This window comes from Colius striatus, chromosome 2 (assembly GCF_028858725.1).
Source record: "Colius striatus isolate bColStr4 chromosome 2, bColStr4.1.hap1, whole genome shotgun sequence".
Classification (NCBI taxonomy): Eukaryota; Metazoa; Chordata; class Aves; order Coliiformes; family Coliidae; genus Colius; species Colius striatus.
In genome coordinates this window covers 72,274,875-72,298,540 of record NC_084760.1, presented here as the reverse complement: position 1 = coordinate 72,298,540, position 23,666 = coordinate 72,274,875, and the positions used below count along the sequence as shown (strand labels likewise).

The 23,666-nt window shown below is 35.5% G+C and overlaps 1 protein-coding gene across 1 annotated transcript in view; it reads right to left on the bottom strand.

Annotated features, from left to right (window-relative positions):
• WDR64 (WD repeat domain 64) overlaps nt 1-23,666 on the bottom strand; it is a 72,861-nt gene that overhangs the window by 30,732 nt on the left and 18,463 nt on the right. The window contains exons 6-10 of the mRNA XM_061989624.1: nt 21,870-21,977; nt 20,092-20,306; nt 19,632-19,766; nt 16,862-16,941; nt 10,778-10,917 (exon numbers count right to left, since the gene is read on the bottom strand). Of these exons, the coding sequence (XP_061845608.1) occupies nt 10,778-10,917; nt 16,862-16,941; nt 19,632-19,766; nt 20,092-20,306; nt 21,870-21,977 (678 nt within the window). The remainder of the gene's footprint in view (nt 1-10,777; nt 10,918-16,861; nt 16,942-19,631; nt 19,767-20,091; nt 20,307-21,869; nt 21,978-23,666) is intronic.

Sequence of the window (23,666 nt, the reverse complement as noted above, 5' to 3'; positions counted from 1 at the left end):
ACAATTTATTGATTTTTTTTGTTTAAAGACAAACAACTTTCCTCAGTTTTACAGAATGGTGATACTGCAAGTCTTTAAAACAGCTTTGGAAAAAAACCACTTGTGCAGGAAAATCCAACCACTCTTGGGGCAGAAAGAAGTTACACTAACCACAGCATTCACCATAGGCACAGACAGGAAGAGTAAGCAACCATTAAAGCTGATTTTCTGTTGAAGTGTTCAGTTTATCTGCCCCTATTTGCTCCACTTTTCAATTGTTTCAGGAGGTCATTGAAAGCACCATGGTCTAAGTGAAAAAAATTACAAATTCGTACAGAACACCTGAGTCCTCAAAATCAAAAGTCACCAGGCATGTAGCAGAAGTCGAACTGCAGTTCTGCTTGCTGTGCTATTTAATACAGTAAATTATCTGCAGAGTGTGCCATTGTGTGTCTTGTGATCCCTGAAGGTGATCCTGCAAAGTACTACAACTCCCTGTAGTTATTAGAAGACTTAGGAACAAATTGATGTCAATGGGATTACTTGAGAGGCTAAGGCAAGTAGGATTTACCCCTAAGCATATTAATGCAATGTGGTGCAGCAGATGGTACAATAACTAGTGCCTTATTAAGTCTGTAATTTGTCAAAGTTCAAAATCATTAACATTTCAACTCACTTCCTCAAGACAGCATGTTTAACCTGGTTATATATAAAGTTACTTTTCCCAAACATGGAGGAAAGGTGCCGGAAATAAATCAAACTGGGTTATATGCAATAGTGAGTCTAACTATATAGTAATGAGCCTGTAGGATATTTGCTGGGTGCCATACAATGACTGTATTTTTGTCTTTACTGTCTGCTAGGTGTGCTGACAATAGATCTACCTGACTATTAATGAAAAGATAAAATAATCCTCAACACTTCTGAAGAATGGTTTCAGTAGACATTTAGATGGTATATGGGTCAAAAACAGGTAGCTAGAGGTAGAGGACAGAGACGACAGCTCATGAATATCTGGATCAGAAGCACTCAAAAACCAGTCAGGTTCCTTATGTAAATCTTCAGCCAACCTTAGAATGATGCTCTTACTTCAGACATAGTTTTTGAAGCAATTTTCAGGTATATAACACTTCACTTACATTTTGAAGATCTTTTTCTTCATTCCCCCACAGAAAAAAAAAAGCAACCAGAAAACTAAATGTCTAGAAATTTATTATTTCTGCAGCCTAAACCCTAGATCTCAGTTTTCTGGTAGAAGAACTATAGAAATCAGCACAGACTGAATACAGATTCCACCCTGTTTCCATTTGCAGTAAATACAGATTATTTAGTTCTTTAACCATGGAATACTTACCCAGAAACAGAACATCCAATGTCTCATTTCCTTTCTGGTACGCTGAGAATATATGAGGACAAGACATTCATGAAAGAAATTTGTGCATTCTTAGATATACTGAGAAACAAAACATCATTTTTACAATGATACAACCATAGAATCACAGAGTGGTAGGGGTTGGAAGGGACTTCTAGAGATAATCTAGTCCAAACCCCCTGCTGAAGGAGGTCCACCTACATCAGGTCGCACAGGAACATGTCCAGCTGGGTCTTGAAGACCTCCAGAGAAGAAGACTCCACACAATAGATAATTTCATCAAACAGTCCAGCTGCATGCTGATTCTAAGCATACATGTATATTATACAAGCCTAAGAAGTAGAGTGGAAAATGTAGGCATGAGCTAAAAAAGTAAATTTAAAATTAGTTCTAATCACTTTTACTTTTTCACAGAAGGGTTGAGGTTGGAAGGGACCTCGGAGGTCATGTTGTCTAAATCCCTTGTTCAAGTTGGGCTGCCTAGTATTGACTGCTCTGGACTGTGTCCAGATAGATTTGGAATGTCTCCAAGGATGAAAACTCCACAACCATTCTGAGCAACTTGTGCCAGTGCTGTCTCCCTCACAGTAAAAGGAAGATGTTCAGACAGAAGTCCTGTGTTTCAGTTTTCATTGCATCTGGTCCTGCCACTGGGCATCACTGAAAAGAGTCTGTCACCATCTTATTACACTCTCCCTTCCAAAATTTATATACAGTGATGATATCTGTCTTGAGACTTCTCTTCTGTAGGCTAATTTTGCAGGATTTTTTTTGCAGATTACCCAAGATGCAAAGTAATTTGTTTAATGGAAAATGAGATAGGAAATAGCATAAGATTCAGTAAATTACATGATGAGTCCTAAAAAAAATATTCAATGTTCTTCAAAGATTATACTATGTAAGAGGAGAATAAAATTCTTAATATCTGAGATGAGCAAATAAAACAAAGAGAACAAAAGCACAGCAACAAGGGAAGGATTAACTTTGACTTTCAAAGTAGTATACAAAACAATGTATCTGATACAGAAGTGGCCACATCATTTCTTTGAAGGATGACTGAAGTAGATTTCCCAAATGCCTCTCTTTGAAATTATCTAGATTAAATTTAATGTTGTTGATATGCAATACTTTCCAGTAACAGCCATGATTAGCAATGGTTTGACATAAATGAAACATTGTGCTTCCAGCTCAGCTGCTCTTGTTTTTCAGGAAGACAAATGACTGTATTATAAACATGTCCTTAAAACAATACCATGTACTTTCAAAACAGGTTAGATAAATAACCACACTAACCTACACAGTCATTAATATAATCACCTGTTCAGTTCCAGATAGGTAAAAGACATTTATGACTTCCTACTTGGGTATCGTATAGCCAGTTTGCTACTAAGCAGATCTGGAGAGAGAGGACAGGAGGCTGATAACATTAAGGTTTGAGTAAATTTGCAAAAGTCAGAAATACAAAAATTAATAACATAACTGCCTTTATCCTTCCTGAAACACTAAAAATCTGCCTTTGGGTACTGTACATTCAACAGAGTTAGTTTAGTGTGAGCAGATTTGAGCAAGGAAGTGTTTGTCTGCCTCTGTCAAGTTGGCTGCATCAAATTTTGAAAAAGCTACCCATGGAACAAAACTCTACCATGCTCCAGAATGGAAATGTAAGGAGGCACCCTGTTTATTGCACTACTCTCCTGTCATGTGTAAATGTGTGCATTGCTCTCTTGTTATTAGCTGCCAAAAATGAAATTACTTTTAAAAAGACCAAAGATCATTTTCTTCACTAGTTTAAAAGTTTCGTGTTGTGTACAAATGATACTTCACAGTGGTATAAAGATTGGGAATACTCCTTACTCCAGCCTTACTAATCATCAAGCAAAACTGATGTTATTTTTATGCACTGAAGCCTGTTAGCTCAAATCTTACCCACCTGACTCACTTAAGTGCTCTAATTCCACCAATCCTCCACTGGAGGTGTTCTAGTAAAACCAATGGAACAACTGGTGTAGCAAATTTTGGCATACTGACTTCCAACTCAAGTAGGTGAGATGAAGTTATAGCCTTCACTGCTCTAGTTGTGAACTTCCACTCCACATTAAGTGAGAGAATAATTGCTACTTCTTCATAGCCTTTCAGTACAACGGCTATGCAGTCTGGTCTGGTCTCTGCCATTGGCCTTTATCTTGTTTCCACGGAGTGTTACGAGTGTAAGATAACATTTCAGATAACGATCTGCTTCATGCCACATCTCCAAGTTTAATAGTCTCTGTCCTTATAAGTGTTTTTTGTTGTTTTTTTTTTTCCCTCGGTGCTTCCTGAATGCATTCAAGGAGTTATGTAATATGAAAAAATTAAGTATAAATTCTACAGGCTGCAGGATTATAAGAATGGGAAAACTAACTATAGTGAGGAAAGAGCACTAAAGTGCTCAGTAGCATAAAGAAGAGGAAAAAAAATAAACACAGCAGAGATATCCTGTGCAGCATTCTTCTATCTAGACTGCAGTGTCAGGTCATTTTTCCATTGTTTCTCTACCCCACAGATTGCTCTTATCAGACACTCCATAGAACTAATTCTTCATCTGATTGGGCCCACTTTACACATAGACTAGCAAGTTCTATTAAATTACAGTATTGGTATATATATATTGTAGTGTCAATGTAGTAACCAGGCACACCAAGTACCTTTATACAGGACAGTCTTGTCTTGCCTGGCTTGAAACATCCAACTCATGTCATGGTGCATTGTTTGTCTAATGTATCCTGAAGCATCTGAAGGTGCTGCTTAGCTGTAATTCCAAGTCCAAAGACAGTACTTTTTAAAGGACTTACATATTCTACCAGCATTTTACTTCAATAAAAAAACCATATTGCTTCAGTGCTTGAATAAACCATATTATCGTACTTTGTACTCCCTCAGACCTAAGAGGAAAGAGTGTAAAAATGTTGTAGGGTGTAATGTTGTAAAAATGAGAAATACATCACTTGTTACTCTTCTTTAATTCCCACATGATATGTATGAATAAAATTACTGGTATAAATCAAGAAAATAGGCTGTTGCAGCCATTTTGTAAAATGTCTACCACAAAAAACCACCCATAGTGCTGCAAGGAGACAGCACTGCTCAGACAGTAGATGTTTTCCATGCTGACAAGCAGGACTGATCTAGAGAAGAATAAGGAAAACCTCTGATATTACTTTTCTTTCACTGGATGCATTTGACTAATGGCCATTTTACACATCTCATGAATCCAGAAAGATGTGAGAGACAGTGACTAATTGAGTACTGTCAATGCCTATTTTCCTCCTTGCAAAGCAAGAAGCCATGCATATACACTTCAGATTTTGGCACAGGTTCTCTTTTTACAAGATCAAGACTTAACTCTAGCTGCCTACATATTAGATTGTATAGCACTCCTTTGACTGTTTAAGAATGTTTCTTGAAGAATATCTATCAAGATCATCCAGATTAATTTTATTACAATAGAGCTGTACTTCTGATTCTTATTTCACAGCGCTAGTTCTTAAAAGTTACCTTATACACAGGGGGATTGACAGAAACAAGACAAATTAATTTAAAATGTGTGAACCTCAAGAGTTTTGGGTTTTTTAATTTTATCACGAGCAGTGCTGAGAGTACATCTGCAGTTAACCTCAACCAGAGTACTCAGGTCAAATGCCACAACCTGTGGATCTTACCCTTATATCCGCACTTCACAGTACACTGAAACAATAATGTGCTGCAGCTCATCCCAGAGTTCTTGCTCCCTGATAATCTGGATGAGAACCTCCACAAATCTCTGTTTTGTTCATGCCTAGGCTCATTTCAGTGGAGACAACTGTGCTGGGATGTAGGATGCAAGAGAATGGTGTGTACATCAGTCGAAGCGTAAGTTTAAACACTGAGTGTGCATGGAGCCAAGTTTTGAACCAGGATGAGACAACTGAATCAAATTATTGAAATTCATGGTTTAGATACAGCCTTAAATTATTAGCTATCATAATGAAGACTGTGGTGCTTAAGAATCTGATTTAAAGAAAATAATCTGCTTTTTACTCCCATTTTACTTCTCAGCAACATCATGTCAACAAATAGTGTAGCAAGGCCTATATTAAAATGCCAGTCAAATTCTCCAGTTCGTTCAAGAGGTGGATTGCACATTTATCATAATAAATAAAGGCTAAATTGTACTCTGATGAGATAAAATAATTCATGCAGTTTCTGCAGTATTTTTAATCTTTGTTTATGTGACTACTAATTTACAGAATTATAGACTTTCAGTTTGTGTATCATTTAGTGGGATTGAGCACAGGTTCACTGAAAATAGAGATTAGTCTTCTACTTAGAAAAGTGGGGGTTTTAAGTAGACTGTTCATGACAGTAAGCTTCTTTGTACAAGGGATCTGCATTTACTAGGGGTAGCCTAAACCTATAACAACTAATCCTTTCTAAGTTTTCCTCTCTCACTCATTCCACTACCATGTACACACGGGACTTCTCTGTAGCTAGAAGCAAACAGGTGGGAAATCTGTACCTTTGGAATCATCTGTCTAACTCACAAAATTAAGTCATGTGGATAGACTTGGGTAGTGTCAGAAGAGGTCAGCTGAAATCCAGTCAGGTCATCTGGCAACAGATGAAAACCAAGCAGAACAGTCCTCTAAAACAAGGAATTGCAACTTAAAATTAACTTAAATAAAACAAATATGTAGGTCTAATTGATCCTTGGTGTACTCAACAACTGGCCGTAAGGAAAATTTGATTGTTTTTGATTTTTGAGGATTTTTTTTTTGTTTTAAATATTGCAAGTCATCACAGGTCAAAAATATTAAACTATTGTGTAGTCATATATTATAATAAAAAGACTCATGAAACTGAAATTAAAAGCAGACTTCAGAAGGAAAAACTGCAGCTGCAGAAAATGCCTGAAATACTTGCAGTGATCAAACCAATTGCTTGCACACAGTGCCAATAAAACATATGCTAAAGGGCTTTAAACCAAAAAGGTAACAATGTACTTCCTCATATGAATTATGGTGCTGGGACAATCTCCTCAGTGCATAATACTGGCTGATGTCTTAAAAATCCTTCACTTATTTCTATTTACATTTTTTGATACATGGTTAAAAAGGTTTTAAAAGTGATCACAATATAAAATAGTTTATTTATGTCTGCTAAACGTCTTGGATAATTTCAATATTGCTTCTCCATGCAGGTACAAGTAACTTACTGGTTCTGAAGCACCTGCACTTCAGAAACAAAGACAACTCATTAACTTCGTGGAGTTTTAATCTTTTAATTCAGGTCTGCACAATCATACTATTCTCTTCACAGAGACATTTGTTTTGCATCTTGACTATTGTGTTGCATGAGATGGGTTTTTTTGATACTTCCTTAACGCAATGATGCCTCCCTGCTCTTCTCCTGGACTCTTTCTTTTCCATGCTCTGGGATATCAAGACTTTTAGAGTTAATACTCTTGTAAACTAGTTCTTCCATTGCAATATAAGAAGTTATAAATAACTTCTCTTTGGTGTTTTTTGGGGATTTTCTTTTTCACTGTAACTGTGAAACCATGCTGTAGGATTGGTTCAATTTTAAATTTCTGTATAAACTGTGGCATATATGAATACAGTTTGGAACTAGTACTAGTTCCTAGTATTCTTGTAAAAGATTTGTAACATTTGTGATATCTTTAAAACCATTCACTGGAGTGTTTTAACACCTATAACTCAGACATTAGTTTTTCAGACTGCAAACCTTTGCTGCAGCAGAAGTCTGAAACAAAAAGCCAATGTGATCCTTTAATTTAGAACCCTGTAGGATAAATCAATTACATATGAATTATGGATTTATTCTTATGAGTACCTTTCTGTATGGCTTTTCAGTCTTAAAAGTCCTTTGAGGTCAAATGAAGGCAGAGCAAGGTAGTAAAACTCCTTGTTTGAGTCCTTATATTAAAACATTTTTACATTTAGTATCAACTTTGTATATTAACAATGTACAAACATACCAAATAAAACTACCAAAGGACTGTCTACATTTATTTCCTTAAATACAGTCTTGAAGAATATGCTTTCTAGCTTTCTAATTCCGTGAATATTCATGAAGCTTCAGAAATGAAGCTCACACAATATCTTAAAAGCCATCTATCCAACATTAACTCTTGTTCTCCATGAAGTAATTTGTAATAGATCTTGGGAAATTATGTGTTAAAATTCTAGGGAGAGACAGTCAGAAGTTAAGTGCAATTATGCATTCTAACTTAAACAAGAATGATTTGGGACATTTTTTCTCTAAGATCTTCCTAAATATATTTCACACAAAGATCTCCCATTCCTGCTGTCCAGCTCTTCTTATTGTCTGACCCATGGATCAATAGCAAAGGCAAGGACATTTAACATATTAACCTAATCTCCAAGCATTTTAAGGATTTATTTTAACAGATATAATCTATCTCTTTAGGAATTAAGGACTCTGCTTGCAGCACCAAAGCTATGGAATGCTCACAGGATCCACTGAGCCCACAGTACTGACCATCACCAACACGTGTCTGCTTACAAGAGAAGTGATGGACGTAGAGTGGGATAGATAAAAAATAGTTTCTTAATTGTAACATGCATATTGTTCCAAAAAACATAGTAGTGGCTCATGCCAAGGCAAGGTCTCATGAGTATAAAATGCAAATGTGGTGAAAGTTTAATAAATAATTTGTATGTTTATCAAGTCCTTTAAATAACAGCTCAAAGCAGTGAGAAGTTTATCTACTGTAGCACATAATTTTTTTGCTATCTTATTGTACAATGAATAAAAAATTCCCATCTGAATTTAACTTCCCCATGTTCTCTGACAGAAGCTATGATTGTCCACCTGTGAAACTAGACTTTCTCACTACAGCCATTTATGTTAGAAAATAAAACTATGCATGGTGAGAATTAAGAAACTAAACGTGACTGTGAAGACAATGGTGTTGTCATTCACATGTCACTTCCTGAAGGAAATGGAAACAAACAATATACAGAATATATAGAAATTTACTGCAGTTCTGATAGAGGCCTTGATAATATAAAGAATAGCCCAGTCTGTGAACACACATGGCTAAAGAACATAGTGTTTATCTGACAATGATGAGAGAAATACTACAATTTTCTTTCAGGTTCTGCCATCAGAGAAAAATATTTCTCTAGTGTTTTAGATGTAGGTTTACATTTATTATGGTGTTTTGAAGCTTTTTAATTTACATATGGAAAATAAGGATGTGAATGGTGACAGTCAACACAGCTTTGCTAAGGGCAAATCATGCCTGACAAATTTGGTGTCTGTCTAAGATGGGGTTATAGCATTGGTGGATAAGAGGACATTACTGATGTCATCTACCTGGACTTGTGCAAAGCATTTGGTCTTTGTCTTTTTAGGGGGAAACAAATTGTGTGTTTAATGTAACGTTAAAAAAGTTCCCTGCACATTTTTGTATAATATCTGTGCTTTAACTGAGTAGGAGGCAATCCTACTACAGCTGGACTTCCTTCACTATTGTATATACCATATATCATCTACAGATTGAAAATTCTTTGAGACAGAGAGTGATTATCTTTCTATTTGTAAAGTACTTTAGATTCCTTTGTGAGGGATCTCTACTTTTTTATATAATATTCAACTATGACTGCAAGATTTGCCTGACTTTTCAAAGTCTAGGAGTTTCTCTCTATTTTATTCTTCAAGAACTGTAATTTCTGCCTTATAACTCACAGTGCTGTTTAAAGATACATAGCTTTTAATGAGAATATACTTTCACATTTGTTTTCATATACAAGTGATCTTACTGATATTATTGTCACAACTCGGGTACATTTACGATCAGATGTCTATGTACTTGAAGACTTGTAAAATAGATTTTGCTTCCCTCTGAGTCATCATATTGAATCACAGAAAGGCCCAGAAGGGATCTCAAGAGAGCTTCTCCTTATTTGCTGCCACAGGGGCTTCATTTTTAGTTGCTTTTCTATAAATATCCTCAAGTACATACATTCCCTTTAAGTCATATTTTATGTCTTATTACATTTTCCCCTACATGTATAGCTTGCAGACTATCTGCCAAAACTCCCTAATTCTGCAGTAATGTATGTGTGTAGCAAATGTACAGTTACCTATAGAAGAGACAGGTAAAGATTTACAGGAGGGAGGAAAGGAGAATGACTATGGTTCCAGGGTTATGTGAAGATGGGAGATTTCTGATGACCTATTTTCAGCTAGTACTACTTTTAGAAGGCTGTGGGTTATTTTAAGAATAGGATTAAATGCATGAAAAGGTGGTATTTACTGGCATCTCAATAAGCGGTGGTAAGCAATTATGGCAGAGCAGTGGCACAGGCTCAGTAATGTTTCCTACATAACCCACCAAAAAGCTGGAAACCTTTGAGATAGCTGGATATCTCAGCAGACTAACTATATTAGGTCTCTATTGCTTTCTAGGAGGTTTTTTTCACAGATCATACCTTCCATTTCATTGACTATTCTAAGCTCTAATACTTCTGCTCAAGGCTTGCAGTCTTAACAAGTTTGGGGCAAGTGGTTAATTTAGCATATATGCTCACTATTCCATCATTGTAGATGTTAATGAAAAAATGAAATACTGCTTAATACTGAAAATATTGCATAGAACCACTCTTGAAAAAGCCCCATAGCCATCCCTAACTACTCCTTCAGGGGCTTCTCATTTATTTTTGCACATATTTTAAGAAGTTTTTATTCTCTCCTGACACTTCAGGAGACACTTCCTGTTCACTTCCTGAACAGTCTGACAAATGAGATAAACCACTGATGCCATGATTCCATGAATGACCTAAAGGAAACTCATCCATTTCTCACAGAAACATGCAATATTTGGTTGAAGAAGTTTCATTATTGATTTTATTAGTATTCCTGTTCATGGACAACGCTTTGGATCAGTAAGCTTTGTGTAACACATTGATCAGAAAGAGGTCAATAGCTGAACACGACATAGAGTCATCAGTATAAGAAAAACTTCACCTATGGATTCATTAGGCTGACAGTCAGAGAAAAGGGTAAGCAAAGCTACAGTAAGTTTTTGCAGGTGATCACTACTAATGAAGCATTCAGGTACAGATTATAACTCTGGCAGTTGCCAAAGTAATATGGAAATTACCAGAGTGCTAATATCTACTCTCATTAAGTATTATTTTATCCTACTCAAAGAAAATATGTCAATTAGTTCCATTCTAGTCTTGCTCCTCAATATAAAATAATTTGGAAATTTTAAGCTGAAACTCCATCTTTTTTATGAAAATAAATTAATGGATAAGCAATGAGATTAGGACTAGATATTCTCAGAAGTATGTACTCAAAACCAGATTCCTACTTGCATTTATAGGACTGATTTCCATGAAGTTAAAAATAGTAGTTTACCTTTGCAGAGGAAAGGCTGATGATATGCTGATCTTTTTCATTTGTCACAATTTCCACAACACTATGTTGGTGTCCTGATAGCTTTCCTGTAGGCCTACTATTAATAGCAGGATGCCACAAACGAAGGAGTTTGTCATGACCTGAAAGAAAAAACAAACAAATAAAACACTCGGGAAGACTGAATGAATAGTCACTGGTATTACAAACAAACTTTGTAATGGAGAGGTTAGTGTTGGTAAATCTCTGTTATCATTATGCAAAGAACTCCCACATAAGGATGTGAAATATTCATTCTAAAGGCTGGATTCCAGGTTGTGTTTTCATTGTTTATGATAGTTGGAGGCAGATAAGAAACAATAACTGCTGACAAGTGATTTTGTATCTTGAAGCAAATGAGAATTACGTCTTTCATATTTCATATTTATTCATGTGTTCAAACACTGAATTTACCTAGAATTTTGGGAAAAAACATTATAGATTAATTTTTTAGTACTATTTTAAGTACTTTTTAAAGTACTGTTAAGTATTAGGTATTATTTAAATACTATTTTAAGAGTAGCCTTTCTCATTTAGACAGAAGCTACATAAACCGTGGAATCAATTTAACTGAAAGGACAATAATGCTTAATGGAGGAAAAGGGAGATGGGGTGCACCTAAATGAATCACGTATTGCTGTATTAAGAAGGAAAGGAATACATGTCTGGGGAGAGAGAAAGAGGGAAGGAATGACCAATGGCAGTAGGTTGAACAAGCTTAACAAAGATTTCTGGAGAGCAGAGTTCAAGAGCTCTTTGTTAACAAAACTGAGCTGTGCATTGTAGTCTTGAGGTTGGGTAAATGTTCTCTTGGAGCATATACATACTAGACTATTTTTTTTGCTTTTTGAACTTCACTTGAAGACAAGAAAAACTAAAACTCAAACTGAAGTGTCAAAATCAAATGTTCAAGTAATTGCATACAATTCATGCAATTGCAACATTTGCCAGGAATACAAAGTTAAAGTACAAATTAAATAATGTGAGATTTAAACTGGGCTCATGTTCTCTTAAAAACCTTGTGAAAAATATGAAATATCTCAGTGCACTAGGTACAGTTTTGTTTACAGCAGTATGAAAAAACAGGAGTTTACTAATGCATTTTTAACATCTTTGTGTCTTGAAATATTTATGGTAACTATTACAAAAATAGAATCACAGAATCATAGTATGGTACTGGTTGGAAAGGACCTTTAGAGAGTATCCACTCCAGCATAGGACTAGGCTTCCAGTCTAGGACTTCCAGTCTAGGAAGTACATGCCTCAACAGAACATTCACTCAACCTCAAGACTACAATGCACAGCTCAGTTTTCTTAACAAAGAGCTCTTGTACTCTGCTCTCCAGGAATCTTTCTTAAGCTTATTCAACCTACTGCTATTGGTTATTCCTTCCCTCTGTCTCTCTCTCTCTCTCTCTCCCCAGACATGTATTCCTTTCCTTCTTAATACAGCAATACGTGATTCATCTAGGAGTACCACATCTCCCTTTTCCTCCATTAAGCATTATTGTCCTCTTAGTTAAATTGATTCCACTGTTTACGTAGCTTCTCTCTAAATGAGAAAGGCTACTCTTAAAACAGCTACAACAGAAAGTAATTTTTGGTTAACGCCAGCTCACTTCATAAGTGTGACTGAGAGTGTAACCATACAAACAGCTGTACTGGCACAAAGGAGGTATAATTTCTGCATAGGAAAGGGGAACCATAGATAAGTAGCTGTCTGGCAGTAACTTCAGTGGGAACCAGTATCTTTTTGGGGGTAGTTTCAAGCAAAACTATTCTAGATTAGCTGTCTATGCTGTAAGGAATGAAGGATGTAGCTTGGTGTTAGTAGTGGGTTTCTGAAACCCTTTTGGATGAGGAAACTGCAGAAAATGGTGTACCTCTGCTCACTTCCCCAGATGTTGTTTTAGGCCATCATAGACATGTCCTGCAAGTTAGCAGAATCCTTGTGACCAGGCCAGTACACATTACTGAGAAACAAGACTATGGAAGTAAAACTCAGCTTGCAGATCTTCCATGAAGTCAACAAAAAATGGTAGACAGAAGCCTCCAGTGAGACTAGCAAGATCCGTTATAATGTTAGAGGGAATAGATAATGCTCAATAAGATGTCCTTTATGGAAACTGTGGGGCCTTAAAATGATGGTGAAGTAGGTAAAAGCTGATGACAGTATTTGACTAGCTCAGCTATGTACTTGCCACACTTTTGAGGAACAGGATCTTTCTTAGTCTTCCTAATTGGTCTGTTCTTTATATTCCTGAGGTGATAGCAGATGAATGAAAGGGAGAATAGCTGCCTTTATTTGTGTCACAGAAAGTTTCTATTGAGAATGGAACTATAAGTACATGTTTCATTAGGAAGTATCTGTAGGAAAAAACCCCTCTTTCCCTACATTAAAAATCCTGTTTGCTTCTCATGTGAAATAGTGTATTCGTTTTACTTCCTTTTACTGATGCAGAGATAACGGTGGATTTAGTTGCAGTAGACATGTTCTCTTCCTTCTTTTTGAACTAATGCCATATTGGCCCTAATATTCACTGATTCACTGCTTCACTGGAACATTTGCTGGAACATTTATTCTCTGTATGCTCCAAATATGCCCCTGGGATTCAGAATTCTGACACAGAAGGCAATGGGTACCAAGCACTTTCAAGAAAAGCTTGAAGAAGATAAATTATTTGTCTACATATCTGACAGCAAATTTCTAAGATTCTGTGAAATCAAGATTTGGATCATAATGGACTCAGCTCAGTGTTCTCTCATCCAACAGAAATAACTATGAAAGCATATGGTTAGGATTTTTTTTTAACATCAGCTTCTATTCTAGCTAGATGTTATGTATTCCAATACCTTCTTTGAACACATGATGCTTTGTCAAATTTTCTCCCTTGCTTACGGAGATTTGCAATTTGTGTGAGATTTCTGCTGAGATTTCTGCATTTCCGTGGTGAGGAAAGCCCTTGAGATGGAAAATCCCTTATTTGAATGGAAAACTCCTATGCTTAGCTTGGGATCTTCTGATAAACTAGATATGAAAAATAGAAATCCTGGTTTCTTTCTATGTTGCTCTTCTCACACAGAAGGACCCTTTATTCTTTAAAATACCTTGTTATTCCTTCAAGCTCACTTTAAAATAACCTTAGGTTACAATATCTGCGAAAGTTCTTCAGAACAGTTAGACATATAGAAAACTAACACAAGTCCAAATGTTTATCATTATTATCATTTTTATGCTGCCTTATCTGCCTTTGTATGTTCTTAACGTGGAAATTGAACTCTGTACCAGGTGTGCTTCTATCTTTCTTATCATCATAAACATCAAACATCCGGAAAACAAAATCAGATCGTGTCACAGTTACTGACATGACTCATGAGCATGTTTCAGTATAGCTAACTAAATAGCGGAAGAGCAAAGGTGTTAAAACATGACTTATTAAAGTCACTTCCAGTGTAAGAATATATTGTAGTATTTTGTCTACTGTTTGTGCTGTTGGGGTTTAGTAAAGTGGTTAGTAGATTTACCCCTGCTGAATACTTTAGAAGCTATCTTGCAATCAAAGGTTGGATTTTTCGTTTCTTTAATTGCTGAATGGGACATATAAACAGCTTTTACAAACATTTGCACGTCACCAAGAAATTTATATTTTATGATTCCTAAGTTATTTACCTACTGTGTTCTTTGATTTTAGGGTATATTACATGTGGAATTGCAGGCTTCCTAATCAACAAAATTAGCCTATTTTCATTTTAAACATCATTAAATTGAAAGAGATGACCCTGCCCTGTCCTTGCCTTTGGCCGTGCATTCACAGTGTATTCTGTGACTCTTAGTAATCCAGTTCTAGGAATAATTTCCTTTTGTTTTCATGGAAAGCAGCAGGACCAAGCACTGGAAATGAGGGTGAGAGGCAATATCAAGAGGAAGGCTAGTGAATTAAGAAGCAAGACAGGATTCCAACTCAAGGGAGTAGATTAGAAGATTGTTAGGACCAAGTACAATTCTTGCTTTTATAAAATCATCATTACAGAGTCCTTGGATATAGTATTATTAAACTTTGACATGTTGTCCATCTGGAACTTTATGCAGTGAAAGTCAAGACAAACTAAAATGCAGTGCTAAAAAAGCTCTTCCCTTTCTAAAATATACTGATTAGGTGTATTTTAGAAAATCGTTCTGCATTCCAAGCCTAGACTCCAGCAATCACAGATACATATGTAAATCTATCCTTTTCAAAAATTTCAAGCTTCATTTTAAAATAAGGATGATATTTCTTTCTGCAACTGCCACTATTGAGAACACTTTTCTAGAACACCACTGCTCTATTTTTTTCTCTAGTATTTGTTATTCTGATATTTTTCTAGATAGCAATGCCGTTCCTTGTTAATTGTAATTTTTCTACGTTATAGAAAATACACTTTAGTCACTGTGTAACAGGTATAATGTCTATGTGAAAGGTTTCCCACACTCTTTTTTCATATTCAACTAATCTTTCATAAATACAGCTCATATCAACCATATAGTGTATTCTATTAAAAGAGGTTTTACTAGTGTCAAATTCAGGGTGTCAAATTCAGAGAAGTTAATGCTTTGTTGCTTGCAGAACAGAGAGCTCAACTAACACAAGTACCTACTGCATGATTGCACATTACTTCATGATTGCCCTTATTCCTATGCTCTGCTCTAAGTTTTTATTGTTGGTCACTGTCAATGAGGCAGTAGTGGGTTAGGCAGCTGTTTGGTCAGGCTTACCATAGCTATTCTTATTTTCTTAGGAAGTTTATCTAGATTTTTCTCTTCTCCTGCTATTTCTGTAACAAGAATTCTCAGTGTGTAACAGAAACTTTTGCTAGCTCCTCTATAACTGACCTTGTGTCCTATTCAAACATTTCACTCTGGTTTTATTACTACAGTAAAATTCTCCAGTTCTATCTGTAGGAAATACTAACCACATTTTGTTTTATAGGGCCTCCCTACTTTATGTCATCAGTAAATCTGTCCAGACTACATTTTGTGACAGGGTAATCAATGTAAATAAGATCTCTTCCAAGGCTGAACTTCAGAATTTTCACTAATAACTCTTCTATAGTCTTATTGCTTTCCCTTTACATCTTTTTTCTAGAAAATCAACACAACTGTCTGATAGTTATTTTGGTATCTGTCACAGTTTTCTCTTTGGTAAACTGCTAGGATTCAATTTCAATTATTTCCCATGTCTAGGTCTTTTTTCTTTTTCCAAATTTATTTTACTGCATGGCATATAAACAAGGCTGGAAAGCAGGGCCCTGGCCATTTTTTTCTTCTTGTTAATTATTGACATAAGAATTGCTGTGTTTGCTATTGCAATTTTTATCAAAGTTTTAAGCAAGACTCTCATACTGAAGACTTGGATATAGGCAGCATCAATGTTATTCCAGGGCACCACCCTGTCAGAGAGAATACAGAAACAAAGCTGCTGCCATACTCCAGCCACATTTCTGCAGCACAAAATACAACCACTGCAATAAAAGCTCATAAAATTACTGTGTAACACAGAAGAAATGGATGTAAGAGTGCTATTTCTGTAGTCTGCTTTGGGAGAATGGACAAACAGTAAAGCTTTGGCAAAATGTGATCAGAGGGAAGAGCAATGGAAAGCATGAACCAATGTGATTGCATAAGACAGGAAAGGGTAGCTAAAGATTAATGGGAAGGGATGGGAGCCCCAGTGATACTGCAAGGAGCAGTGTGTACAACTTGGCCAAGACAATCACCACTGACTTGGAAAATTGTCTTGTTCAACATACTGCTTCTCTTATTTTATTATATAAATAGCATGATACTTGATTCCAGACTAAGATCTTGATAGATTCCTCTTAGGAAGTATAACTTTTCAGAGTGAAGCTCCCAGCAATTAAAAGCAAGACCTCTGTTTCATATTATTTGAGACCGAAGCAATTCTTTAAATTCTTAAGAGACTACCTCAGCTTTGTTTGATCATATTTAATTGTGGGAGGAAAACAAATATCACAACATAACAATCTCTTGAAAAAAACACCAATACTTACCTCCAGTGACAATTACTTTTGCTTTTCCACAATATGTGAAGGCATTGACTCCTCTAGGAATAGAAAATTCCTTTACAGGTCTGTAATCATTAATAAAACAGTTAAACTGGTAAGAAACATTAGGAAAATACAGTCTACAGTCATTCCACTTTCCCTTTCTGTAGTATATAGAATAACTGTTTGCATAAGTACAGTCTTTTTGTTAAAAGCAAATTGATTTATAACAATGGTGTACAGTCATATAGACTTACAATGCTACCAGCATCAATAAAACAGAAACAGGGTGCACTTTCCATTAAAGTAATACATCTGATTTAACCATCTGAATCCTTTATCATTTATACTCCAAATAAAAACCTAAAAGAGTGACCGTTGCCAAAGTAAGCCTTCATACATATCTGCATCATTGACAAAAAGTATAAAATCAACTGCCTTTGCCTGTCTTGGACATGGAGGTCTATTGTGGCCTCTATTTTGCATAAAATAAGTGCAGTTATTCTTATGCTGCTTACATGTGATAGATTTATCACATAATGCATAATCTCTGTTTTATCTATTTTGTGTTGGATGAAAACTTGAAGAGACCACAAGTTTCTAATGCTCAATTGAATTATTCTGATGTATTTACTGCTAAAGCAAAGGAATTCAAACAGCCAACTCAGACTGAGACTGACTCAGTGTCCTTTCCAAATTCATCCTTTGAGCAACTTCTGCTTGTTTCTCTATGTTTCCTACATTGCTACTAATAAGTGAATATTTTGTTGGTTTTGGGATTCAGTAAAAACATGGCTAACACCTGCCTGTCCTAGGAAATTGACTCTCAGTGTAAATAAGCTGTACAGAATTAAATGAGTATACATTTAAACTTTTTCTTTGAAATCCAGAAAACTAGGTGGTTCATTTATCTAGAAACCATAACTGATGATGACAGTAAATTTGGCAAAAGATTCTGGAAACTTAGAGGACTAATGAAAGAGCTTGCTCTTTCTAGGCAAGTATAAATAAAAAGCTGATCACTCATTATCAGAGGGAGCAAAACTTTCTTTCCAGAGCTCTAACAGAGGAGTCTTAATTCTCTTAAGGTACAAAACAGTGATTCATTGATTCAAATGTGTGATTAACAGACTTCCTCAGGATTTGTCATCTTTTTCCTTTCATTCTTAAACTTAATACTTCTATAGAACTATTGACTCTTTAATGAACAGTCCTGATACTCTCTCAATGTTAGTGTGAATAAGGGGCTCTGGCAGTGTGAGGTCCTACCCAAGTCATGGCCTTGCAAAAGAAGCACCTTGTAATCCCAGACACATTTCCCCTTTCTTTAGACACTTTTTTAGACACAAGAAAAAATTACAAGTGTTCATCAGCCATTATCCCCGACGAAACTAAACAGTTACATAGGAGACATGATACAATGCATTCCTCTTCAAGCACAATGAAAACTGCTTGCTGCAAAGCTGATTGGGGAAAATTATTTTTTTTTTAGCATTAGTAAATCATATATTTCAATCATAATTATTCATGGAATGGGCATTTTGAAAAGATTTGATCCATAGCTATTTTTAGCACTACTAATTTTAACAGCTGTGTAATTTTTTAGTTATCTAAATACAATTTCACTCATCTGCTGCATGAAACTCCCTAGAGAAATGTATTTAATGTAATTTGAGACACAATTATAGTCAGTGTTAAATGTAAAAGAATAACTAAGGTATTTGCAGTTAATCTTCTGTATTATGAACAGTACATGGTGGTAACATGTACTCTTTCGACTATACTTTTGGCTCTGTTGTCTTTATTTTCTTTCTCCTCCAATTAATTCCATTTTTTCAAAACTCTCAACAAAATTGAACAGGACTGCTATCTTTCATTCTCATTCAGTATGTGACTTTTCACAAGCTATAATTACTTCATATTTCACTTTCCCCATCCACAACAGTCATGCAATACTCATAAAACCTAAAGTTTTACTCGGTTTTCCTAGAATTACTAGGTGAACATTTATGGCCTATGTTATACAAGAGATAAAACAGATTCTCATAATTGTTGCCTTAAAAATCAATCTCTCTGTATACCTCATAGAGGAACTGTGATCTGATCTAGTTTATAATGCTTTGAGATAGTTTAATGAAAAATTTTGTCTGTATGTTATTTGTAGTTCCTTTTTTACATTAAACTGTGTTTGTGTTATTTAATTAGATTATAAATTCTTCTAAAATCACAGACTAATAAGCCTTGGAATCAGCTATAGTACCAACAGACCATATGAGTAAGGATATGGCACAAACAAGAAGCCCACAGCATCTTTCCTGCAGCATAGTAAATCCATTTCATAGGCCTCAGAATAGATTACTTTCTTGTTTTAAGCCCATGTAATCAAAACTTGTGAAATGGAAACTGTAAATGAAACTTAATTAAACAGATTTTTGTTTGGATATAAATGTTAAACAAATGGATACATGGTATCTATGTAACAAAACAATTTTCTAACTAAAATTTGCCATTTTAGAAGACATTGGAGCAGATAACACTGCCAACATAATTTATTTTTAAGAGTTATAAGCAGTGAACGTAAATGGACAGTTCTACATCAAAAGCTAACAAACAAAAATGTTTAAGTATATAAGTAGTTGTATTTTTGTTTGCATTAAAAATGCTTATAGAAAAGATAGCTTCAATACAGCAGGATAGCATCTTGTAAGGCACTGATTTCATGCAGAGTTCTAAAGCACTTAAAGGTCTATTTCTTCACAAGTTGTCATATACTTACAAGTTGTCCTCTAGTCGCTTTATGTTATCCAAAACAAATGAGTGAATGCTGTCTGAGGAGCAGGATCCAAAACAATTTAGGTCAGAAATATACTTAACTTTCACAACCCAGTCATCATGTAGCTTGCGTTTAACACTAGGGATATAAATTGAGACGTTGTTAGGATATGCTAGCATCTACCATGACATGCCAGTAGGTGGATTTTGTCAGTGTGATTATACACAACATTTAATATTCAGGGCAGATGCAGAACCACTTTTCCAGCTCAAAAGCAAACTGAGCTAGAGTTAGGGTTGAATCATGCACTTCACTATGCTTCTTTCTAACCAGGCACAACAAAACTCTGCCTATTTTCTTTGTCAGGTGGGGTTATCTATGTAAAAATCTTAATCCTGACAGAGAAAAGCCAAATAAATAAATTAAAAAGCCAGACTGATAGATGCTATCATAAACAACTTACATGTTAAAAGTTTTGGAGTCCAAGACCTGAAGTTTTGATTTTTTTTTGCCTTTATGTTGTTTCAATCTAAAGTGGTCACTGGTCACATTAAGTAGGTGAACATAACCCTTGTCATCTCCCATTAGGATATTATCCATAGCCAGGTGATCTGACATAGTCACCGTGCAAACACAGAGCAAACAATTTTCCATTGGTTTGACGACAAAGTAATTATTCTGTGAAATAGGGCAGATAGTTTATTAGATAACTCACACGAGCCCTTAAGTTGACTGAACATATCATGCTTATCTACTTATCAGGCATTAGAAACTCATAGAAGATGATCAGCAAGTAAAGTTAAATGTCAACTTTAAGGATTTCAGTGAGGCTTTATTTCATAGGTAGTCTTTTTCCTTTCAGTGAAGAAATATTAATTACAAATTTTAGGGATACTCTAACCATGTTAAGTTGGGTGGTATATTTTCCTGTTCAAAAATTAAATGCTGTCCAGAAGAAAAAGGGAAATTGCCAAATTAAAGAATTATTCAAATGAAAAAAATGTAGCAGTAACACACAGGCAGAAATTATATCAGAGTCCTAATTATTAATACGGTCTGTGAGTACCAAGTGTACTTACATGGGCAGGTGTTTCAATTTTCAGGAATTGAGATAGTGAGAACAGATACAGCTGTAAGCCACTGTGGCACTTTGATAGACTAAGAATGCCTGGGAATAGGATTTTGGGTCATCTGCATTACACTCTTTATTGATTCTGCTCCTTGACCCCTCCCCCCATCTGTTATTTGATTAAAACATCCTTGCCAATGTAAACTGGCATCTATTGCCATAGGAATTAACTGCTACAATGTTACCCATGTAGCACAGAAACACTAAAGAGACATAACAGAGATACAGAATTGCCTATATATTCTTTCTATGGTCTCAAAAGAGAATGGTTCCTATGCAGCCACAGGGCACTTAAAATTCTCTCTGTTCTAATAACTGGAGGAAATATGGAGGATCATGAGTGGAGAATAAATTTTTGAGCCTTCCTTCCCAGGAGTCCAAATGGATTGACAGAAAGATTTCCATTGAGCATATTGAGTCTGAGGAGCAGTCTTCTAATATTGAGAACAACAAAAAAAACACCATAATCTGAAGACTTTATCATTCCTTAAAAATATTTACTATTTTTTTTTTATGTTGTTCTCATCTTCTCAGACAACTCAGAATTAATGAGAAGTCCCAGGAACAGGAGGAAAAAGCTAAGGTATGGGTCAGAAATCCTTGCAAAAGTTGTATTTTGTCATAAGGCATTCTAGAAAACTTTTAACAGTTTCGGCATACTCTGTCAAGATCAGGATAGATGTCCTGAAAAAAATGTAGGATATGAAGAAACACTTTCTCTAAATCAGGAAGTTACATCACAGGATTCTACATTAAATTCCATGGAAAACTTGTCCCCTGATTCTTAATAGATTCTGAGATATACAAATGCACGTGCATATACATTATATATATACATCTTCACAGATATGCAATAGACAGACAAAGAAAATTGTAATATAGTGCAATTTTTTTCCACTTTCTTCTAAGTTTTTAAGACATACTAATAATCCCATTTGATGTGGAAAGAGTATTCTGTCTTTAGTATAAATTCCGCTGTTTCACTGTGTTACTACAAATACAAAATGTAATACCTTCATCTCACAAGAAAAAAAAATAATGAGAATATATATTGAAAACAAAGACTAATCTTTTTCAGGCTTCTTCAACATCTGCCTGATCCAACACAATACCTGACTCCCTTTTGATTTATAGTCCCATATGATGACTGTCCTTTCAGTTACAGCCACGACACATTTCAGGTAAGGCAGGAAATCACATCCAGTGATCCAAGTAGTATCCTGGTGAAAATAAAAAGGGCAGCTAAATAAGCATTTTCTCTGTAAATTTGTAAACTTCTCTGACATTTAAGTAAATATTTTAAACCATCTCCACATAAATTCTATATACTCTGTTCTGGCAGATGCTACATCTAGCCCCAGTAAACAGAACTGAGTTCTAAGCAGGAATAGGTAATAAATGAAGTTACAGAGGCATCAGGCGCAACCTTTTTTACCAGCTACTCACCTCAGATATACATATGTTGCACATAAGAGGACACAGTACATATATGAGTATAATTATCTGTTAATTTTGATGCTTTGTTGGACATTCTTTGGTAATGATCCTATGTCCCTGGTGCATCAAATAAAGGACATCTCTGCTTATCTAACTTTTGTGTAGAAAAGCTTTTCTTCCCCAGCAGATTTGCAATAGACCCTCCTAAATGAAAGTGAGATTAAAAAGGAATATGCTCCTTTTGCTACATCTGCAATGGCACAATTATCCATTACTTTAAAATAACTCAGAATATCTATAAAATAACATTGACAGAATCATCTTACTTTCTCTTCTAAAGTGATAAAAGAAATGTTTGACACAGATTTAAACAACACTGTTATTGCAGTCCTTTAAGCAAGCTATAGCTACCTGCATCCTCCAAAACACTAATTCCATTGGAAGACTTGATAACTAAAACAGGGAACTATGTGGCTAAAGGTAACAGTTTAGATCCACAAAGTGTGTTAGGAAGCAAAAAGCATAATACTTAACCTACTGTGAACTGAAATCAGCTCCTGATACTCCTGCTTTTACTTCCACTGCTGTACACAATATTGATTTTGCTGTAAAGGGTCCAAAATCCTAATAGAGTGATGTTAATATCTCTATTGCAGATTTACAGTGACTAAGTGATGCGGAAAAGCTGATTCTAGATTTGTAACTAAGCTATTATTTTGTAGTGCTGGCCTGTGATAATGTAGTCAAAGTAACAGAACTACAACTTGGAAAGCTTTTGCAGGCTATCACACACAGTGCAACGGTACAGAGGCAAAAAGAAGATAAAAAACAAGCAGTGAAGAAAATCTTTGCACTAGACTGCTTACAGAGAAAGTCTAAGGGTCAGATGTCCCTTCACTTTCGTTTTTTTTGGTGTTGTAGGCAGTAAAGCAAGCTCTAACAAAAGGACCTCAAATATTGATACCAAAAACTATATTTCATTTACTTGCTTAGAAATACAACCAAGAATCTCTGTTATTACTTTGAAACAATCAAACAAATCACATTACAGGACAGTGATCTGAGAAGGCATGACTAGTCCTTATTTACAGATCCAATGCCCCTATATATGCCATCCTGGTAACAGTCAGTATGTGGTTTGAGAGCAGCTTTATCCCAGTTGAACACAAAGTATTTCTCACCTATTTGAGAGAAATAACTCAGTTAACCTGTGTGGATAACCTTGGAAGACAGAAGAAACTCAGATGTCTGATAGCAGTTAAGGAAGAATGAGTGGGAAAGTCTAGATGTTATCTTGGCAACTCAAGGGAAAGTCTAGATGTTAGCTTGTCAACTCAATCATCATACTTAAATGGCTTTTAGGCATGTTAGCTCAAGGCTACTATTTTTTCCCATACTGAAGGTCAAATTTGACTACAAGAACGTATGACAGTGAAAACATCTGTTGTCATTTAGCCTGGCAGGGGATATTC